The sequence below is a fragment of the Hetaerina americana genome, unplaced genomic scaffold (assembly GCF_022747635.1).
Source record: "Hetaerina americana unplaced genomic scaffold, ioHetAmer1.1.p SCAF_149, whole genome shotgun sequence".
Classification (NCBI taxonomy): domain Eukaryota; kingdom Metazoa; phylum Arthropoda; class Insecta; order Odonata; family Calopterygidae; genus Hetaerina; species Hetaerina americana.
Window position 1 is genome coordinate 321,327 of NW_027286614.1, and position 21,499 is coordinate 342,825.

The 21,499-nt window shown below is 49.8% G+C and overlaps 1 protein-coding gene across 1 annotated transcript; it reads left to right on the forward strand.

Annotated features, from left to right (window-relative positions):
• The first annotated feature begins 20,735 nt into the window (after nt 1–20,735).
• Nucleotides 20,736–21,287, forward strand: LOC139686703 (uncharacterized). Its single transcript, XM_071583738.1, has one exon. The coding sequence runs from the start codon at nt 20,736–20,738 to the stop codon at nt 21,285–21,287; it is 552 nt and encodes a 183-aa protein (XP_071439839.1).
• Nucleotides 21,288–21,499: the final 212 nt, after the last annotated feature.

Genomic DNA, 21,499 nt, shown 5'->3' on the forward strand with positions numbered 1-21,499 from the left:
TAGGAGGTCGTAGTGACTGATGACTCCCCGACAGGTGTTAAGAGTGCGGTGCACCTCCACCTTAATCGGAATGTCATGGAGCATTCCCATAGCAAGCAGTTTATCGCTTTGTGTATCGTTCAGGGTCTCTATAAGAAGTGTACCATCCCGGAGCTTCTTCACGCTCTTTGGGTCCCCAGGCACAATCTGTGACAAAACTCTGCGAATTAAGAAAGGAGAAACCTTTTTCAAGGTTTCACCTTCCTTTATGCACGACATAATTAAATAGCGCTTACATGCGCCTATGCACTTTTCTCCCCCGCCGGTGTCCGGACGGGATCTTTTTAGTGGTGGAAAGGGTTTTTCCTCCATAATAATTAATTATTCGTCCCTCGGCCTCCCCACCCGCCACGGAGCCACACATTTGGGACGCCACTCCGCCAAACCGGAGCGGTCGCCAGGGCTAACTCGAGGGATATAGCGCTTCAGGAGTGGTTGTCTGTTTCGGGGTGGATCTTCGGTGCAAGGGCCCACCAAAACCCTTACATCTCCGACCTCCCTACGCAGACCCCCACAACCTTGGCACTCGCCACCGGAGCGAAAACGCGACGGAAGCCGATTGACCGGGAGTGGCTAGCTCCCGGCCTCCCGTTTACACGAAATCCGGGGCCGAAGAGGGGTATCACTCCCCGGTCCATACAGGGCATCCGACACCCTGCTGGGAACCAGAAAGCTCACCCTCCAGGATCCCCTTTTCTCCCTTACGGGTCTCCAGGCACGGCAAACACCTGGGCGGATCGCAGGCCAGATGGTATGGCCGCTCACAGACAGTGGATCCACAGCACTGTCCGGACGCATCCCTTGCTGGCTTGGGGTTTGTTTTCGGGGTTTTCTCCCCGCCCTTTTAGTCGCCTCTTACGACAAGCAGGGATACTGCGGGAGTATTCTCTACCCCCCTACCCGCAGGGGGCATAGACTTCGGTCATCAGTTTTTCCTGCAAGGGTTTTTTAATACCTTTTAGAGCATTAAATAAAAAATTGGTCGCCCGTCTTCCTTAACAATCAGTTTTTGTTGGGAAAAATTTCATATTTACACGTAATTTTTGGAAACAAATTTTTACCCCCGCAGTGCCGGGATGAGAAATGGCGAGTTTCAATTTCGGTCTTCAGTTTTCCCTCCACGGGTATTTTAAAACCTTTTCTTGCATTACATGATAATTTGGTCGCCTCTCTACTGTTGCAATCAGTCGTTCGCAATTTTCATTTGTATACGTAATATTTTCAATTATATATTTTCCTCCCCCCCGCAGTGCCGGGATGAGAAAGTGGGCGTTTTAAATTTCATCTTAAGTTTTTCCTCCAAGGGTGTTTTAATACCTTTAATTCATTAAATGAAAATATGTTCGCCCCTCTACCTTTGCAATCGGTCTGTGTAGGGAAAATTTTCTAATTTAAATGCGTTATTTGGAAAATAAGTTTTGACCCCGCAGTGCAGGAATGACTTTTTCGCGAAACTTGCGAGGTATTTTTCTGGCGTGTTTTACATGGAAACCTAGGTCTAATCGATGATTTCCGCGGTTACTTAATGACACCACGTGATATTGGACCTGGAAACATTGGAAATAGTGCTTGCATTATCATTTTTTTAGACGCACCTTGACAGCCTTTGGAGCATCAAATCCCGGCTGGTATGGTAACACATGTTTAATGGCATCAATATGTTACTTGATATTGGGTTTAAATAAAGTATGATACCGCTCCATTAATTTTAATCTGAATAATTATACAGGAGAAATGCTACCTTGCATTTCGGTGATCAAAATTACGTAAAAACCGAATTGAAAAATGAAAATTTTTATCCTTGGAAGAAAAACGTTGAAACTTCGCACCGTGAATGTGAGTACGAAGAAAAAAAATCCCAAGGCCTAAAACTTTTGGAAATTGGCATGGTTTTCCAACGCGGAGCTTTTTTTGGATATTGCGGAATATGGGCGAGGGAAGGGGATATTTCCATGCCTGGCTTATAATGTCGAGGAAAATGAAATAAGTGTTAAGTAACGATATATATATGTTGAAAGGTTGACTTGGTTTGTAACTGATGTAACGATTTTTGCAATTCTTCCGGGAAAAAATCCGCAAGTGAAGCGAATTTAATGCGCAAATTATTCGCTGAAAACGAATAAATTACTTGGAAAAATTGTCTAAGTGCCGATTAATAATAATAAAGTAAAAAGTAAGGGTAAACTGGGAAGGATATGCAGAGAGAACGTAATCTTTGGAAAATGGTCGAAAATTTTCTAAGTCCCGCAAAAAATCGGCGTTTTGGACCAGTCTTTTTGCCCAGAATGTCCGAAAAACACCGGCGATTGCGCCATTCTGAGCAATGTCCAAGGGGATCCCAAAATGATTTTGACTTATATGTGGAGTATCGCATTGGCGAGTCCAACCGGTCAGCAAATGGCGAGGAAGCGATTCGGGGTTGGTTCTCGGTCTCTTCGGATCTCGCCCACCTCTACCTAGTCCCTTTTTGGAAATGGTACATAAATTACCCGAGAAATGGAAAAATCCGTTCAGGGGGCGATGCAGGGCGGGTTGCCGGGAGTTCCCCCTGCGATCGCCGCGACGAGGGTTGGTCTCTCCCCGGGATCCTTTTGGGTTCCGGGTTGGGTTCTCTCACCGGGTGGTTGGGAATACACCCGGTGTGTAATGCTTCCCAGACGGCTGTTTATTTACGGAGTGCGATAAACGGTATGGGGGTGCACTCCAATTGATTTTGACCTAGTCCGACACTGTGTGTGTACTGGTAAGTAGGGCTGACGCTGGCCCGAAATCCATCAAAACCATACATGTCAGTACAAATCAATGCGAAAGCAATGCCTCGGATGCCTCAGAGTTCTAGTCCCGCCTGTGTGGAAAATTCGTCTGGTGGACAATACCCTAAACGACCTGGCGACCGAACGGACAACGAATATTGGATAGCATACCCAATTGTGACGCCGTTCCCGTGCCCGCTATGCGCTAGCGTAATGACTAGTGCAAGAGGGATCACGGGACATGTTAATATGGTGCACCCTGGTACGAGGCAAAGATTTCGATGTTCGAAATGCGCAACGGAGTTCAGATCCTATCAATCCGTTGCATGCCACTATCCGCACTGCAAAGCGCAGATGAGTGGCGCCAGGGGGCCGGTTGAAAAAGAATATTCTTGCGAAGGATGTCCGAGGTTTTTCCCTACGGCCCGGGGATTAGCGACTCATGAACGCCATGCGCACCCCGCATTGCGGAATGAGAAGCGTCTCCGGTCGTGCCTTGTTCCGAAGGTTCTCAAAGAATCGGGACTTAAGGACTATCAATGGACCGAGGAAGAGTGTGCGAAACTCTCCGTTTTGATCAAGAAATTCTCTGGAGACCGCCGCGTGAACATTCGCATTGCTGAGGCTTTGGGGTCTAAGACTCCGGCCCAAGTGCGTTCACGAAGACGGACCATGCTCGGTAGGGAGCGAAAACTGGAATTGACAAAAGCCTCTATCGGGCACCAAGACGAGCGAAGTACGCAGACGCCTCATGGATGCTCAGATCTCGGAGCGGCAGATGCAGAACTGGTACCTGATATCGAGTTGAGCTCGGAGAACATCGAGGCAACCCCCATGGACTTGACGAAGGAGAACCCTCGCCAGATCCCGCATGATCCGCGAGGAGAACTGCGACACTGGCAGAGGGGAATCTTTCAAAAAGCGCTCGATATCGGCACGCCCAAAGGGGAAAAGGCCGCCGAATTATGTAGCGCATTGGACGGAATCCTATCCAGAGCCATCTTAGGATTGGCCGAGGAACGGACCCGTCAACTGACAGAAAACTTCGTGACCGATTGGCTGCACCCGGCGTTAATTCCAGACGGAGAAGAGGAATTGACAAAGAGCCCACGCCGGGCGAAAAGTCGTCACAGTAAGTTCAGGAGGAAGGGCCCTCCGAGGAACGGAAAAGAGGCAAAGAGCGACAAGAGAAAAAGAGTAGTAGTAGTTTTAGGAGTTTGTAGGGTGCGTCGACAGCTATGGTCATTTTGCACCACTGTCATAACGTAAAACTTATGTTCCTTTTAAACTAGGAATAAGTAAACAAATAAATACGAATAAATATATAAATAAATAAATTAAACAAAAAAAAAAAAGGAAAATGCTAAAATCAAAAGCATTAAAATTATGAGCTACAAAGTTAAAGCTGCCCCATTAAACCAGTATACCTTAAAAAACTTAAGACTCGGTTTATAGACCCAGAGTCATCCCCTAAAATATTTCTTAAGTTTCACTTATCTTCAACATGTCTCTGGCCCTTTGGTATGTTGTACATTCCGTCAGGATATGTTTTATCATCAAGGGTTGGAAACACTCATTGCAGCGGGGCTGATCTTTTACCTCCGCAAAGAGGTACGAATGAGTGAGGGCAGAGTGTCCTATTCTCAGGCGCGTAATCATGACCTCTTACCTCCGAATGTTCCGGATGGAAGAGGACCATGGTGAAACGACCGGTTTTATTGCCCTGAGTTTATTATTTTGCAGAGACTGCCAAGTCTCCTTCCACTGATGCAGGACCGAGTTCCGCAAGGCGGCCTTTACGTCCTCCATTGGAACCAAGGTGGAGTCGGTCTCGGGTTTTCGAAGGGCATCCTTCGCTGCCTGGTCAGCTTTTTCGTTACCTCTTATGCCGACGTGACCAGGAGTCCATATAAAGGAGACCCTGTTCCCCTTTCTCTGCAGGGACAACAGGGTATAATGGATCTCCTGGACTATCGGGTGCCCAGGTGCAAAGACCGATAAAGATTTTAGGGCGCTCAACGAGTCTGTGCAGATGAGGAAAGAGCCATTGCTTTCTTTTATTTCTCCTAGGGCCGTCCTTATGGCTGACAGCTCGGCTGTGAAAATGCTGCAAGAAGTGTGCAGTTTTTTCCTCACGACTCAATGGTAGTGGGGAGTAGTTTTAGGAGTTTGTAGGGTGCGTCGACAGCTATTGTCATTTTGCACCACTGTCATAACGTAAAACTTATGTTCCTTTTAAACTAGGAATAAGTAAACAAATAAATACGATTAAATATATAAATAAATAATATAAACAAAAAAAAAAGGAAAATGCTAAAATCAAAAGCATTAAAATTATGAGCTCCAAAGCTAAAGCTGCCCCATTAAACCAGTATACCTTAAAAAACTTAAGACTCGGTTTATAGACCCAGAGTCATCCCCTAAAATATTTCTTAAGTCTCCCCTTATCTTCAACATGTCTCTGGCCCTTTGGTATGTTGTACATTCCGTCAGGATATGTTTTATCGTCAGGGGTTGGAAACACTCATTGCAGCGGGGCTGTTCTTTTACCTCCGCAAAGAGGTACGAATGAGTGAGGGCAGAGTGTCCTATTCTCCGGCGCGTCATCATGACCTCTTCCCTCCGAATTTTCCGGATGGAAGAGGACCATGGTGAAACGACCGGTTTTATTGCCCTGAGTTTATTATTTTGCAGAGACTGCCAAGTCTCCTTCCACTGATGCAGGACCGAGTTCCGCAAGGCGGCCTTTACGTCCTCCATTGGAACCAAGTCGGAGTCGGTCTCGGGTTGTCGAAGGGCATCCTTCAATGCCTGGTCAGCTTTTTCGTTACCTCTTATGCCGACGTGACCAGGAGTCCATATAAAGGAGACCCTGTTCCCCTTTCTCTGAAGGGACAACAGGGTATAATGGATCTCCTGGACTATCGGGTGCACAGGTGCAAAGACCGATAAAGATTTCAGGGCGCTCAACGAGTCTGTGCAGATGAGGAAAGAGCCATTGCTTTCTTTTATTTCTCCTAGGGCCGTCCTTATGGCTAACAGCTCGGCTGTGAAAATGCCGCATGAAGTGTGCAGTTTTTTCCTCACGACTCCATGGTAGTGGGACACGACCGCATAGGCACATGCAGATTCTGACTTTGACCCGTCGGTGTAGACTGGGACAAAGTCAGAAAGTGAGCTGAGGACGGCACTGAAGAGCTGCTGGTATTCGGAATCGGTCGTTTTGGCTTTGCGGCGTGCACAGGCAATGAGTTTAATATCCGGCATTGGTGTTAACCAAGGCGGATACTTAGCATAGGAGACGGGGCATATTTGAGGAAATGTAAAATTTACCTCATTAATAAAATCATTAAAACGAACGGCAAAGGGCCTAGTTGCCCTTCTCCGCCTGTTAAATAAGTCTAAAAACCGTTGGTTAAAAACTATGTTAAAACAAGGGTGGATTGTCTCTGATAAAATTTTACAGGCATAGTTGCCCATTAAAATCATCCTGCGGGTTTCCAACGGAGGCTCCCCTGCGTCTGCAAGTAAGCTTGGGACTGGGCTTGTTCTAAATGCCCCGGTGGCCAACCGTATCCCAGCATTGTGGACACATGTGAGTGGTCTCAAGTAAGACTCTCGTCCTGAGGAATACACTATGGAACCATAGTCCAGTTTGGATCGCACCAAGCCTCTGTACAATAAAAGCATGCTGGTGCGGTCTGCTCCCCAAGCGGAGTGAGTTAAAAACTTTAAAACGTTGAGGGTTTGGCGACACCTCTCGCGTAACACGCGGATATGCTCCCGCCAGTTCAGCTTTTGGTCCAGGATCATGCCGAGAAAGCGGACGGACTCTACAAATGGGAGAAGCCTACCCAACAGGGTTAGGGTCGGGTTAACGTGGTAACCGAGAACACGGTGAAAGTGCACGCATTTCGTTTTCTCCATGGAGAAACGAAATCCGTTCTTTCGCGACCACTCTCCCAGTTTGTTTAGAGTCACCTGGGCTTGCCTGGAAGCGTTTGGAAGTCGTGTCGACCGGCAAAATATGGCTAGGTCGTCCACATAGAGCGATGCCATCACCATTGATGCATTCCACCACGTCGTTGATGGCGATGGCAAATAACGTCACGCTCAGTACTGAACCCTGGGGTACCCCGTTCTCCTGTGTAAAAGATCGGGATAAGTGCTTCCCAGTCCTTACTTTAAAAAGGCGGTTAGTTAAAAAATTCCTGATAAATAGGGCCATGTTGCCTCTAAATCCCCACTTGTGGAGCGTGTTGAGGATTCTCCATCGCCACACACTATCATAGGCCTTCTTCAGGTCGAAGAAGACTGCTATGACGTGTTGACGGTGGAGAAAGGCTTCCTGGATGAAGTTCTCAGTGCGCATTAGATGGTCTGTCGTGGACCTGCCACGCCGAAAGCCGCACTGAGCGTCGGAGAGCAGGTGTCGACTCTACAAGCACCACATGAGACGTCGGTTTACCATCCGTTCCATCACCTTGCACAGGCAGCTGGTGAGAGATATGGGACGGTAGTTGTTCGGGTCATTTTTGTCCTTGCCCTGTTTTGGGATTGGTATCACGATGGACTCTCGCCAGGCATTAGGAAAACTGCCCTCGTTCCAAAGTTGGTTGAGGGTATTTAGGACCTCCCCAATCGCAGTTTCCGGAATGTTCCGGAGAAATGCGTTGTGGATTTCCTCCGCCCCTGGCGAGGTGTAATGGGAGTCTTCGATGGCGGATTTAAGCTCCCAGGACGTGAAAGGCTCATTGTAATATTCGCTTGTAGGACCTGCACCAAAATTGAGAGGGACTCTCTCTCATCGCCTCTTCAGGTTCGCAAAATCCGCGGCATAGCCCTCGTCACTGCTATTGGCCGCGAACTGACTGGCAAATATGTTGCTTATTTCGGCAGGTGAATTAACCACCCGGCCAGCAACAAGCAATGGCGAGATGACAAATGAGCCCTTGGACCCGGAGATTTTCTTCACTTTGTCCCATACCTGACCAAGTTGCGTGCGATGGTTGATGGTAGAGACGTATTCTATCCAGGAAGCCCTCTTGGCCTCCTTCACGGCCCTTCGCGCTCGCGCTCTCAGACGGCGGTACGATGCCAGATTAGTTGCCGTGGGATATTTTCTAAAAATACTCAATGCTTTTTTCCTCGCCCGAATCGCCCGGTCGCATTCCCCGTTCCACCAAGGGACAGGAGCTCGATTAATGTTCCCGGACGTACGAGGGATACTTTTGGTAGCTGCCGCCAACAGCGTTGAACTTAGTTTATCGACGTTGTGCAACGCGTCGAAACTTGCGTCGTGTTTATATGTAAACGTGCGCTTGAAAAGTGGCCAGTCCGCACGGTTAATACGCCACTTTTCCGGAGGTTTTGAAATGGTGGGCGAAGAGTCTTCTTTAACGAGTAGAAGAGGAAAATGGTCACTCCCACAGAGATCGTTGTGGGTGGACATTTTCAGCTTTGGGGCTAGACTTCTCGAGCATAGACAAAGATCTATTGCTGAGAATTCCCCATTGAAGCTGTTAAAGCGGGTTTTTTCGCCGCTATTTAATAAAAACAGGTTAAAATCCTCAATAAAGTTGGATAAAATTCGACCTCTCCTATTGCTTTGGGTTTCTGGACCTCCCTAGAGAGGATCATGGGCATTAAAATCTCCCATCAAAATGAACGGCTGAGGAAGCTGGTGCACAAGGGCTTCAAGGTTCAGGCGGGTCACCGGTGCACCCTCTGGCAGATACACGTTGCATAACGTCATCCTCTCAGGGGTGTGCACCGTGACAGCGACGGCCTGGAATGGAGAGTTCAGTTGGACTCGCGAGGTGTAAAGGGCCTCACGGGCCGCAACTGCTACTCCCCCTTGGGCTCGTTGGCCACTTAGGTCATCCGTTCTATAAACAGTGAACCCCTTCAGAATACCCTTATCTTCAGCCTTAAGATGGGTCTCTTGGAGACAAATACAAGAGGGTTTAAAATCTTGGATTAAAATGGCCAGCTCCTCCTTGTGCCGATAAAAGCCATTGCAGTTCCACTGCAGAATGGAACACATTTAAAGTGTTAAATTAAAATAAATAAATAAATAAATATATAAATAAATAAGATGACTAAAAAGGGAGATGACTAACTCTATTGAGGTTATCGCTTGAAGCGATGTTTCCTCTTCCACTCGTTTGCGAAGACCTCAGTATCAGAGATACTGTGGTCCTCTTCAATTACCTCCGGCTTCTTTGGCTTGACTGGAGGCGGCGGGGAAGGTGTATTCTCACGCCCTTTTGGCGTGTTCCCCTTGGTGGTTTTTTGTGGGCTCTTCTTTGAAGGGCCCACAGGAGTAGGTGGCTCCTTGTCCACCTTGTTCTTTGTGTCCTTTACCCTTTTGGGTTTAGGCACTTGCGTGTTTTCAATTGGGGATTCTTTCGGTATCTCCGTCTGCGTGGCGATGGTACACTTTACACATTGCGTGGTTGCAACGGAAGCAAAGGACCGGGAGAAAGTTGGAGCGATTAGCGCCCTGTATTTTCTCCTCGCTTCCGCATATGGGATTTTTCAAGGGTTTTTATCTCCATGACTTTCCTCTCTTCTTTCATCTTCGGGCAATCACGAGAGTACACTGGGTGTGTACCCTCGCAATTGACACAAAGAGGTTCCGAAGAGCACTCTTTATCCTCGTGCGCGTCTTTGCCACAGCGCGGGCAGGTGGCCTTACCCTCGCAGCGCGACGCGACATGGCCGAACCGTTGGCATTTGAAACAACGCACGGGATTTGGGATGAATGGCCTCACTGGTACCGATTAAAGCCCACAAACACCTTGTCGGGTAGTCTATCACGCGAAAACGTCAAGATCACGGAGGTGCTGTTTACGTTTTCTCCGTTGCGCCTTGTAGTGAGTCGACGACAATCAGTCACTCCCTGAGAGAACATTTCTCTCTTGGATTCTTCGATGTCCACGTATAGGAGGTCGTAGTGACTGATGACTCCCCGACAGGTGTTAAGAGTGCGGTGCACCTCCACCTTAATCGGAATGTCATGGAGCATTCCCATAGCAAGCAGTTTATCGCTTTGTGTATCGTTCAGGGTCTCTATAAGAAGTGTACCATCCCGGAGCTTCTTCACGCTCTTTGGGTCCCCAGGCACAATCTGTGACAAAACTCTGCGAATTAAGAAAGGAGAAACCTTTTTCAAGGTTTCACCTTCCTTTATGCACGACATAATTAAATAGCGCTTACATGCGCCAATGCACTTTTCTCCCCCGCCGGTGTCCGGACGGGATCTTTTTAGTGGTGGAAAGGGTTTTTCCTCCATAATAATAAGTGATTCGTCCCTCGGCCTCCCCACCCGCCACGGAGCCACACATTTGGGACGCCACTCCGCCAAACCGGAGCGGTCGCCAGGGCTAACTCGAGGGATATAGCGCTCCAGTAGTGGTTGTCTGTTTCGGGGTGGATCTTCGGTGCAAGGGCCCACCAAAACCCTTACACCTCCGACCTCCCTACGCAGACCCCCACAACCTTGGCACTCGCCACCGGAGTAAAAACGCGACGGAAGCCGATTGACCGGGAGTGGCTAGCTCCCGGCCTCCCGTTTACGCAAAATCCGGGGCCGAAGAGGGATATCGCTCTCCGGTCCATGCAGGGCATCCGAAACCCTGCTGGGAACCAGAAAGATCACCCTCCAGGATCCCCTTCTCTCCCTTACGGGTCTCCAGGCACGGCAAACACCTGGGCGGATCGCAGGCTAGATGGTATGGCCGCTCACAGACAGTGGATCCACAGCACTGTCCGGACGCATCCCTTGCTGGCTTGGGGTTTGTAGTAGTTTTAGGGGTTTGTAGGGTGCGTCGACAGCTATGGTCATTTTGCACCACTGTCATTACGTAAAACTTATGTTCCTTTTAAACTAGGAATAAGTAAACAAATAAATACGAATAAATATATAAAAAAGGAAAATGCTAAAATCAAAAGCATTAAAATTATGAGCTCCAAAACTAAAGCTGCCCCATTAAACCAGTATACCTTAAAAAACTTAAGACTCGGTTTATAGACCCAGAGTCATCCCCTAAAATATTTCTTAAGTCTCCCCTTAACTTCAACATGTCTCTGGCCCTTTCGTATGTTTTACATTCCGTCAGGATATGTTTTATCGTCAGGGGTTGGAGGCACTCATTGCAGCGGGGCTGTTCTTTTACCTCCGCAAAGAGGTACAAATGAGTGAGGGCAGAGTGTCCTATTCTCATGCGCGTAATCATGACCTCTTCCCTCCGAATGCTCCGGATGGAGGAGGACCATGGGGAAACGACCGGTTTTATTGCCCTGAGTTTATTATTTTGCAGAGACTGCCAAGTCTCCTTCCACTGATGCAGGACCAAGTTCCGCAAGGCGGCCTTCACGTCCTCCATTGGAACCAAGGTGGAGTCGGTCTCGGGTTGTCGAAGGGCATCCTTCGCTGCCTGGTCAGCTTTTTCGTTGCCTCTTATGCCGACGTGACCAGGAGTCCATATAAAGGAGACCCTGTTCCCCTTTCTCTGAAGGGACAACAGGGTATAATGGATCTCCTGGACTATCGGGTGCACAGGTGCAAAGACCGATAAAGATTTTAGGGCGCTCAACGAGTCGGTGCAGATGAGGAAAGAGCCATTGCTTTCTTTTATTTCTCCTAGGGCCGTCCTTATGGCTGACAGCTCGGCTGTGAAAATGCTGCAAGAAGTGTGCAGTTTTTTCCTCACGACTCCATGGTAGTGGGACACGACCGCATAGGCACATGCAGATTCTGACTTTGACCCGTCGGTGTAGACTGGGACGAAGTCAGAAAGTGAGCTGAGGACGGCACTGAAGAGCTGCTGGTATTCGGAATCGGTCGTTTTGGCTTTGCGGCGTGCACAGGCAATGAGTTTAATATCCGGCATTGGTGTTAACCAAGGCGGATACTTAGCATAGGAGACGGGGCATATTTGAGGAAATGTAAAATTTACCTCATTAATAAAATCATTAAAACGAACGGCAAAGGGCCTAGTTGCCCTTCTCCGCCTGTTAAATAAGTCTAAAAACCGTTGGTTAAAAACTATGTTAAAACAAGGGTGGATTGTATCCGATAAAATTTTACAGGCATAGTTGCCCATTAAAATCATCCTGCGGGTTTCCAACGGAGGCTCCCCTGCGTCTGCAAGTAAGCTTGGGACTGGGCTTGTTCTAAATGCCCCGGTGGCCAACCGTATCCCAGCATTGTGGACACATGTGAGTGGTCTCAAGTAAGACTCTCGTGCTGAGGAATACACTATGGAACCATAGTCCAGTTTGGATCGCACCAAGCCTCTGTACAATAAAAGCACGGTGGTGCGGTCTGCTCCCCAAGTGGAGTGAGTTAAAAACTTTAAAACGTTGAGGGTTTGGCGACACCTCTCGCGTAACACGCGGATATGCTCCCGCCAGTTCAGCTTTTGGTCCAGGATCATGCCGAGAAAGCGGACGGACTCCACAAATGGAAGAATCCTACCCAACAGGGTTAGGGTCGGGGTAACGTGGTAACCGCGAACACGGTGAAAGTGCACGCATTTCGTTTTCTCCATGGAGAAACGAAATCCGTTCTTTCGCGACCACTCTCCCAGTTTGTTTAGAGTCACCTGGGCTTGCCTGGAAGCGTTTGGCAGTCGTGTCGACCGGCAAAATATGGCTAAGTCGTCCACATAGAGCGATGCCATCACCGGGGCATTGATGCATTCCACCACGTCGTTGATGGCGATGGCAAATAACGTCACGCTCAGTACTGAACCCTGGGGTACCCCGTTCTCCTGTGTAAAAGATCGGGATAAGTGCTTCCCAGTCCTTACTTTAAAAAGGCGGTTAGTTAAAAAATTTCTGATAAATAGGGCCATGTTGCCTCTAAATCCCCACTTGTGGAGCGTGTTGACGATTCTCCATCGCCACACACTATTATAGGCCTTCTCCAGGTCGAAAAAGACTGCAATGACGTGTTGACGGTGGAGAAAGGCTTCCTGGATGAAGTTCTCAGTGCGAACCAGATGGTCTGTCGTGGACCTGCCACGCCGAAAGCCGCACTGAGCGTCGGAGAGCAGGTGTCGACTCTCCAAGCACCACATGAGACGTCGGTTTACCATCCGTTCCATCACCTTGCACAGGCAGCTGGTGAGAGATATGGGACGGTAGTTGTTCGGGTCATTTTTGTCCTTGCCCTGTTTTGGGATTGGTATCACGATGAATTCTCTCGCCAGGCATTTGGAAAACTGCCCTCGTTCCAAAGTTGGTTGAGGGTATTTAGGACCTCCCCAATCGCAGTTTCCGGAATGTTCCGGAGAAATGCGTTGTGGATTTCGTCCGCCCCTGGCGAGGTGTAATGGGAGTCTTCGATGGCGGATTTAAGCTCCCAGGACGTGAAAGGCTCATTGTAATATTCACTTGTAGGACCTGCACCAAAATTGAGAGGGACTCTCTCGCATCGCCTCTTCAGGTTCGCAAAGTCCGCGGCATAGCCCTCGTCACTGCTATTGGCCGCGAACTGACTGGCAAATATGTTGCTTATTTCGGCAGGTGAATTAACCACCCGGCCAGCAACAAGCAATGGCGAGATGACAAATGAGCCCTTGGACCCGGAGATTTTCTTGACTTTGTCCCATACCTGACCAAGCGGCGTGCGATGGTTGATGGTAGAGACGTATTCTATCCAGGAAGCCCTCTTGGCCTCCTTCACGGCCCTTCGAGCTCGCGCTCTCAGGCGGCGGTACGATGCCAGATTAGTTGCCGTGGGATATTTTCTAAAAATATTTAATGCTTTTTTCCTCGCCCGAATCGCCCGGTCGCATTCCCCGTTCCACCAAGGGACAGGAGCTCGATTAATGTTCCCGGACGTACGAGGGATACTTTTGGTAGCTGCCGCCAACAGCGTTGAACTTAGTTTATCGACGTTGTGCAACGCGTCAAAACTTGCGTCGTGTTTATATGTAAACGTACGCTTAAAAAGTGGCCAGTCCGCACGGTTAATACGCCACTTTTCCGGAGGTTTTGAAATGGTGGGCGAAGAGTCTTCCTTAACGAGTAGAAGAGGAAAATGGTCACTCCCACAGAGATCGTTGTGGGTGGACATTTTCAGCTTTGGGGCTAGACTTCTCGAGCATAGACAAAGATCTATTGCTGAGAATTCCCCATTGAAGCTGTTAAAGCGGGTTTTTTCGCCGCTATTTAATAAAAACAGGTTAAAATCCTCAATAAAGTTGGATAAAATTCGACCTCTCCTATTGCTTTGGGTTTCTGGCCCTCCCCAGAGAGGATCATGGGCATTAAAATCTCCCATCAAAATGAACGGCTGAGGAAGCTGGTGGACAAGGGCTTCAAGGTTCAGGCGAGTCACCGGTGCACCCTCTGGCAGATACACGTTGCATAACGTCATCCTCTCAGGGGTGTGCACCGTGACAGCGACGGCCTGGAATGGAGAGTTCAGTTGGACTCGCGAGGTGTAAAGGGCCTCACGGGCCGCAACTGCTACTCCCCCTTGGGCTCGTTGGCCACTTAGGTCATCCGTTCTAAAAACTGTGATTCCCTTCAGAATACCCTTATCTTCAGCCTTAAAATGGGTCTCTTGGAGACAAATACAAGAGGGTTTAAAATCTTGGATTAAAATGGCCAGCTCCTCCTTGTGCCGATAAAAGCCATTGCAGTTCCACTGCAGAATGGAACACATTTAAAGTGTTAAATTAAAATAAATAAATAAATATATAAATAAATAAGATGAATAAAAAGGGAGATGACCAACTCTATTGAGGTTATCGCTTGAAGCGATGTTTCCTCTTCCACTCGTTTGCGAAGACCTCAGTATCAGAGATACTCTGGTCCTCTTCAATTACCTCCGGCCTCTTTGGCTTCACTGGAGGCGGCGGGGAAGGTGTATTCTCACGCCCTTTTGGCGTGTTCCCCTTGGTGGTTTTCTGTGGGCTCTTCTTTGAAGGGCCCACAGGATTAGGTGGCTCCTTGTCCACCTTACTCTTCCCATCCTTCACCCTTTTGGGTTTAGGCACTTGCGTGTTTTCAACTGGGGATTCTTTCGGTATCTCCGTCTGCGTGGCGATGGTACACTTTACACATTGCGTGGTTGCAACGGAAGCAAAGGACCGGGAGAAAGTTGGAGCGATTAGCGCCCTGTATTTTCTCCTCGCTTCCGCATATGGGATTTTTTCAAGGGTTTTTATCTCCATGACTTTCCTCTCTTCTTTCATCTTCGGGCAATCACGAGAGTACACTGGGTGTGTACCCTCGCAATTGACACAAAGAGGTTCCGAAGAGCACTCTTTATCCTCGTGCGCGTCTTTGCCACAGCGCGGGCAGGTGGCCTTACCCTCGCAACGCGACGCGACATGGCCGAACCGTTGGCATTTGAAACAACGCACGGGATTTGGGATGAATGGCCTCACTGGTACCGATTCATAGCCCACAAACACCTTGTCGGGTAGTCTATCACGCGCAAACGTCAAGATCACGGAGGTGCTGTTTACGTTTTCTCCGTTGCGCCTCGTGGTGAGTCGACGACAATCAGTCACTCCCTGAGAGAACATTTCTCTCTTGATTTCTTCGATGTCCACGTATAGAAGGTCGTAGTGACTGATGACTCCCCGACAGGTGTTAAGAGTGCGGTGCACCTCCACCTTAATCAGAATGTCATGGAGCGTTCCCATAGCAAGTAGTTTTTCGCTCTGTGTGTCGTTCAGGGTCTCTTTAAGTAGTGTACCATCCCTGAGCTTCTTCACGCTCTTTGGGTCCCCAGGCACAATCTGTGATAACACTCTGCGAATTAAGAAGGGAGAAACCTTTTTCAAGGTCTCACCTTCCTTTGCACAAGACATAATTAAATAGCGCTTACATGCGCCGATACACTTTTCTCCCCCGCCGGTGTCCGGACGGGATCTTTTTAGTGGTGGAAAGGGTTTTTCCTCCATAATAAGAAATGATTCGTCCCTCGGCCTCCCCACCCGCCACGGAGCCACACATTTGGGACGCCACTCCGCCAAACCGGAGTGGTCGCCAGGGCTAACTCGAGGGATATAGCGCTTCTGGAGTGGTTGTCTGTTTCGGGGTGGATCTTCGGTGCAAAAGCCCACCAAAACCCTTACATCTCCGACCTCCCTACGCAGACCCCCACAACCTTGGCACTCGCCACCGGAGCGAAAACGCGACGGAAGCCGATTGACCGGGAGTGGCTAGCTCCCGGCCTCCCGTTTACACGAAATCCGGGGCCGAAGAGGGGTATCACTCCCCGGTCCATACAGGGCATCCGACACCCTGCTGGGAACCAGAAAGCTCACCCTCCAGGATCCCCTTTTCTCCCTTACGGGTCTCCAGGCACGGCAAACACCTGGGCGGATCGCAGGCCAGATGGTATGGCCGCTCACAGACAGTGGATCCACAGCACTGTCCGGACGCATCCCTTGCTGGCTTGGGATTTGTTTTCGGGGTTTTCTCCCCGCCCTTTTAGTCGCCTCTTACGACAAGCAGGGATACTGCGGGAGTATTCTCTATCCCCCTACCCGCGGGGGGGGGTAGAGACGTATTCTATCCAGGAAGCCCTCTTGGCCTCCTTCACGGCCCTTCGAGCTCGCGCTCTCAGGCGGCGGTACGATGCCAGATTAGTTGCCGTGGGATATTTTCTAAAAATATTCAATGCTTTTTTCCTCGCCCGAATCGCCCGGTCACATTCCCCGTTCCACCAAGGGACAGGAGCTCGATTAATGTTCCCGGACGTACGAGGGATACTTTTGGTAGCTGCCGCCAACAGCGTTGAACTTAGTTTATCGACGTTGTGCAACGCGTCGAAACTTGCGTCGTGTTTATATGTAAACGTACGCTTGAAAAGTGGCCAGTCCGCACGGTTAATACGCCACTTTTCCGGAGGTTTTGAAATGGTGGGCGAAGAGTCTTCTTTAACGAGTAGAAGAGGAAAATGGTCACTCCCACAGAGATCGTTGTGGGTGGACATTTTCAGCTTTGGGGCTAGACTTCTCGAGCATAGACAAAGATCTATTGCTGAGAATTCCCCATTGAAGCTGTTAAAGCGGGTTTTTTCGCCGCTATTTAATAAAAACAGGTTAAAATCCTCAATAAAGTTGGATAAAATTCGACCTCTCCTATTGCTTTGGGTTTCTGGACCTCCCCAGAGAGGATCATGGGCATTAAAATCTCCCATCAAAATGAACGGCTGAGGAAGCTGGTGGACAAGGGCTTCAAGGTTCAGGCGGGTCACCGGTGCACCCTCTGGCAGATACACGTTGCATAACGTCATCCTCTCAGGGGTGTGCACCGTGACAGCGACGGCCTGGAATGGAGAGTTCAGTTGGACTCGCGAGGTGTAAAGGGCCTCACGGGCCGCAACTGCTACTCCCCCTTGGGCTCGTTGGCCACTTAGGTCATCCGTTCTAAAAACAGTGAACCCCTTCAAAATACCCTTATCTTCAGCCTTAAAATGGGTCTCTTGGAGACAAATACAAGAGGGTTTAAAATCTTGGATTAAAATGGCCAGCTCCTCCTTGTGCCGATAAAAACCATTGCAGTTCCACTGCAGAATGGAATACATTTAAAATGTTAAATTAAAATAAATAAATAAATAAATATATAAATAAATAAGTTGACTAAAAAGGGAGATGACCAACTCTATTGAGGTTATCGCTTGAAGCGATGTTTCCTCTTCCACTCGTTTGCGAAGACCTCAGTATCAGAGATACTCTGGTCCTCTTCAATTACCTCCGGCTTCTTTGGCTTGACTGGAGGCGGCGGGGAAGGTGTATTCTCACGCCCTTTTGGCGTGTTCCCCTTGGTGGTTTTTAGTGGGCTCTTCTTTGAAGGGCCCACAGGAGTAGGTGGCTCCTTGTCCACCTTACTCTTTCCATCCTTCACCCTTTTTGGTTTAGGCACTTGCGTGGTTTCTATTGGGGATTCCTTCGGGATCTCTGTCTGCGTGGCGATGGTACACTTTACACATTGCGTGGTTGCAACGGAAGCAAAGGACCGGGAGAAAGTTGGAGCGATTAGCGCCCTGTATTTTCTCCTCGCTTCCGCATATGGGATTTTTTCCAGTGTTTTTATCTCCATGACTTTCCTCTCTTCTTTCATCTTCGGGCAATCACGAGAGTACACTGGGTGTGTACCCTCGCAATTCACACAAAGAGGTTCCGAAGAGCACTCTTTATCCTCGTGCGCGTCTTTGCCACAGCGCGGGCAGGTGGCCTTGCCCTCGCAGCGCGACGCGACATGGCCGAACCGTTGGCATTTGAAACAACGCACGGGATTTGGGATGAATGGCCTCACTGGTACCGATTCATAGCCCACAAACACCTTGTCGGGTAGTCTATCACGCGCAAACGTCAAGATCACGGAGGTGCTGTTTACGTTTTCTCCGTTGCGCCTTGTGGTGAGTCGACGACAATCAGTCACTCCCTGAGAGAACATTTCTCTCTTGATTTCTTCGATGTCCACGTATAGAAGGTCGTAGTGACTGATAACTCCCCGACAGGTGTTAAGAGTGCGGTGCACCACCACCTTAATCGGAATGTCATGGAGCGTTCCCATAGCAAGTAGTTTTTCGCTCTGTGTGTCGTTCAGGGTCTCTATAAGTAGTGTACCATCCCTGAGCTTCTTCGCGCTCTTTGGGTCCCCAGGCACAATCTGTGATAACACTCTGCGAATTAAGAAGGGAGAAACCTTTTTCAAGGTCTCACCTTCCTTTGCACAAGACATAATTAAATAGCGCTTACATGCGCCGATACACTTTTCTCCCCCGCCGGTGTCCGGACGGGATCTTTTTAGTGGTGGAAAGGGTTTTTCCTCCATAATAAGAAATGATTCGTCCCTCGGCCTCCCCACCCGCCACGGAGCCACACATTTGGGACGCCACTCCGCCAAACCGGAGCGGTCGCCAGGGCTAACTCGAGGGATATAGCGCTTCTGGAGTGGTTGTCTGTTTCGGGGTGGATCTTCGGTGCAAGGGCCCACCAAAACCCTTACATCTCCGACCTCCCTACGCAGACCCCCACAACCTTGGCACTCGCCACCGGAGCGAAAACGCGACGGAAGCCGATTGACCGGGAGTGGCTAGCTCCCGGCCTCCCGTTTACACGAAATCCGGGGCCGAAGAGGGGTATCACTCCCCGGTCCATACAGGGCATCCGACACCCTGCTGGGAACCAGAAAGCTCACCCTCCAGGATCCCCTTTTCTCCCTTACGGGTCTCCAGGCACGGCAAACACCTGGGCGGATCGCAGGCCAGATGGTATGGCCGCTCACAGACAGTGGATCCACAGCACTGTCCGGACGCATCCCTTGCTGGCTTGGGGTTTGATTTCGGGGTTTTCTCCCCGCCCTTTTAGTCGCCTCTTACGACAAGCAGGGATACTGCGGGAGTATTCTCTATCCCCCTACCCGTGGGGGGGGAGAAAAAGATTTGCATACGCTAGGAGCTCCGATATGTTTCAACATTGTCCGCGAAGACTAGCTAGACTGGTTGTTTCCGATCGATTGGACTCTTTATGGCAAGGAGGTGACGAGGACGAGAAACCGCCCGCCCACGCGGTTCGGAGCCTTTACGAGGGACTCTGGGGTAAAGCTGCAGAGGACCACTTGGGCCTTGATGATTCCATGGTGAAATCGATCAACAATAATTTTTTTTTTGATTATTTGTGCCCCAAGGAGGTGAGGATACGACTGAGGGCAACCCGTCCAGGGACCGCAGCTGGCTTGGACGGGATAACGAAACACCATCTGGTGAACTTCCCGGGGATTGCAAAGGTATTGGCGAAGCTCTTTAACTTACTGTTAGGCACAGGATTCTTTCCAAGAGAGTGGAAAAAGAACAGGACCACCCTCCTTCCGAAGGATGGGTGCGATACGAGAAAACCAGAGAATTGGCGACCGATTACAATATCTTCCCTCGTCTCGAGATTGTACTCGGCCCTCATAGCCGAAAGGCTTGGAAGGTCGGTGACTCTCTCCGCGAGGCAGAAGGGCTTTGTATCGGAAAACGGCTGCTTTAGCAATTTGTTCCTCTTAAGCGAGTTAACGAAGCAAGCCAAGGTCAACGGCGGATCCACGGTAGCTCTGTTGGACGTCTACAAGGCGTTCGACTCGGTGCCGCACTCTGCGATCCTAAAGGCGTTACGCAAGAAGGGGGTGCACCCACACGTACAGCGACTCGTCGCGGAAATGTACACAGGGTCTTCCACGGAGATAGGGGGTTTCGGGAGGGGTATCCAGCTGGACATCCGCAGGGGTGTCAAGCAAGGAGACCCCCTTTCGCCGCTCCTGTTCAATGTGGTTCTAGACCCTCACCTCGATAGGTTGGAGAAATCCAGCCTGGGAGCAGTAGTTCCATCTGGGAAACTTCCCGTACTCGCTTTTGCCGACGACCTGACCCTGATAGGTCAAAACGCGAACGAATGCCAACGGTTGATAGATGCCGTAGTTGAGTACCTCGATGCCCTAGGCATGAGACTCAATGCGAGCAAATGTACCTGTTTCTCGATCCGCAAGCTCAGGAGAACCTACGCCATTGAGGACCCGATGCTAATGATTGGGGACTCATTCGTCCCTGTAACCGACGCAGAAAAATCGGTCACATATTTGGGAATGCCGGTAAGTCCGTGGTACGGAATGGACTACCGAGCCACTGCTAAGTGTCTGGAAAGCAGGGTAGAAAGAGCAGGGAGCCTCGCATTGAAGCCTAGCGAGAAACTACACCTAATACGCTCATTTATTATTCCCAAATTCCTTTACTGACTGAGTGCGGGAGGACCTTCGGTCTCAGCCCTGGAAAGGTTAGACCTTAGTCTGCGTAACGTATATCGCAAGATTTACCACTTACCCAATTCCACCGTCGTTAGCGTGTTCCACGCGCGACGGAGGGACGGTGGGCTAGGTATGCCTCGGTTGCGTTACGCAATCCCGATCTCAAGCATTAGGTCGATGCTTCGTCTGAAGGAAAGTGAAGACCATCTGACTCGGTCCATAATAGCTGCAAGCAGGATCGATGACCGCATAAGGGACCTGGCCCGCGGTCTGAGAATAAGAGCCCCCGAAGGCTTGGGAGAGATAGAGAAAATTAAAAAGACTCTCTGCCAAAGGGAAATTAAGGAATGGTCCTCGAGGAAGTCGCAGGGTGTGGGCATCTCATACTTTGAGGATGACCCCAACGCCAATTGTTGGCTCACGGAGGGCGGGATCCTCCTCCCCTCGCGGGAGATTGAGACGATCAAACTCCGGACGAACACCGTAGCCACGCGTGAGGCCCTGAAGCGGGGTCGCCAGAATCAGGGGCGTGAGCCCTTGTGCCGTAGGTGTGGAGCCCGAGTCGAGACGATCGGGCACATCTTAGGCCAGTTCGTCGCCGTGAAAGGTCTCCGCATTCGGCGACACGAGGCAATCGTGAGGAGCCTTGAGGACCACTTCCTGAAGATCCCTGAAGCAAAAGTCGCGAGAGAGCAGAGGTTTCCGGGGGCACGGAAGGGGAGTACCTGATGCCTGATTTGGTGGTGGCGTTGAAAGACGTGGTCTACGTTATCGACGCCACCGTCAGTTTCGAGGCGGAAGGGTCCCTGGAAGCCGCCCACTCCGAGAAACTTGAAAAGTACGAGCGACTGATACCCCAAGCCAAAACAATGTTCGAGGCAACGGTAGGCAGTGTTGCCAATAGTAGTGGGGGCCCGGGGAGCCCTTCCCAAGGAAACGAA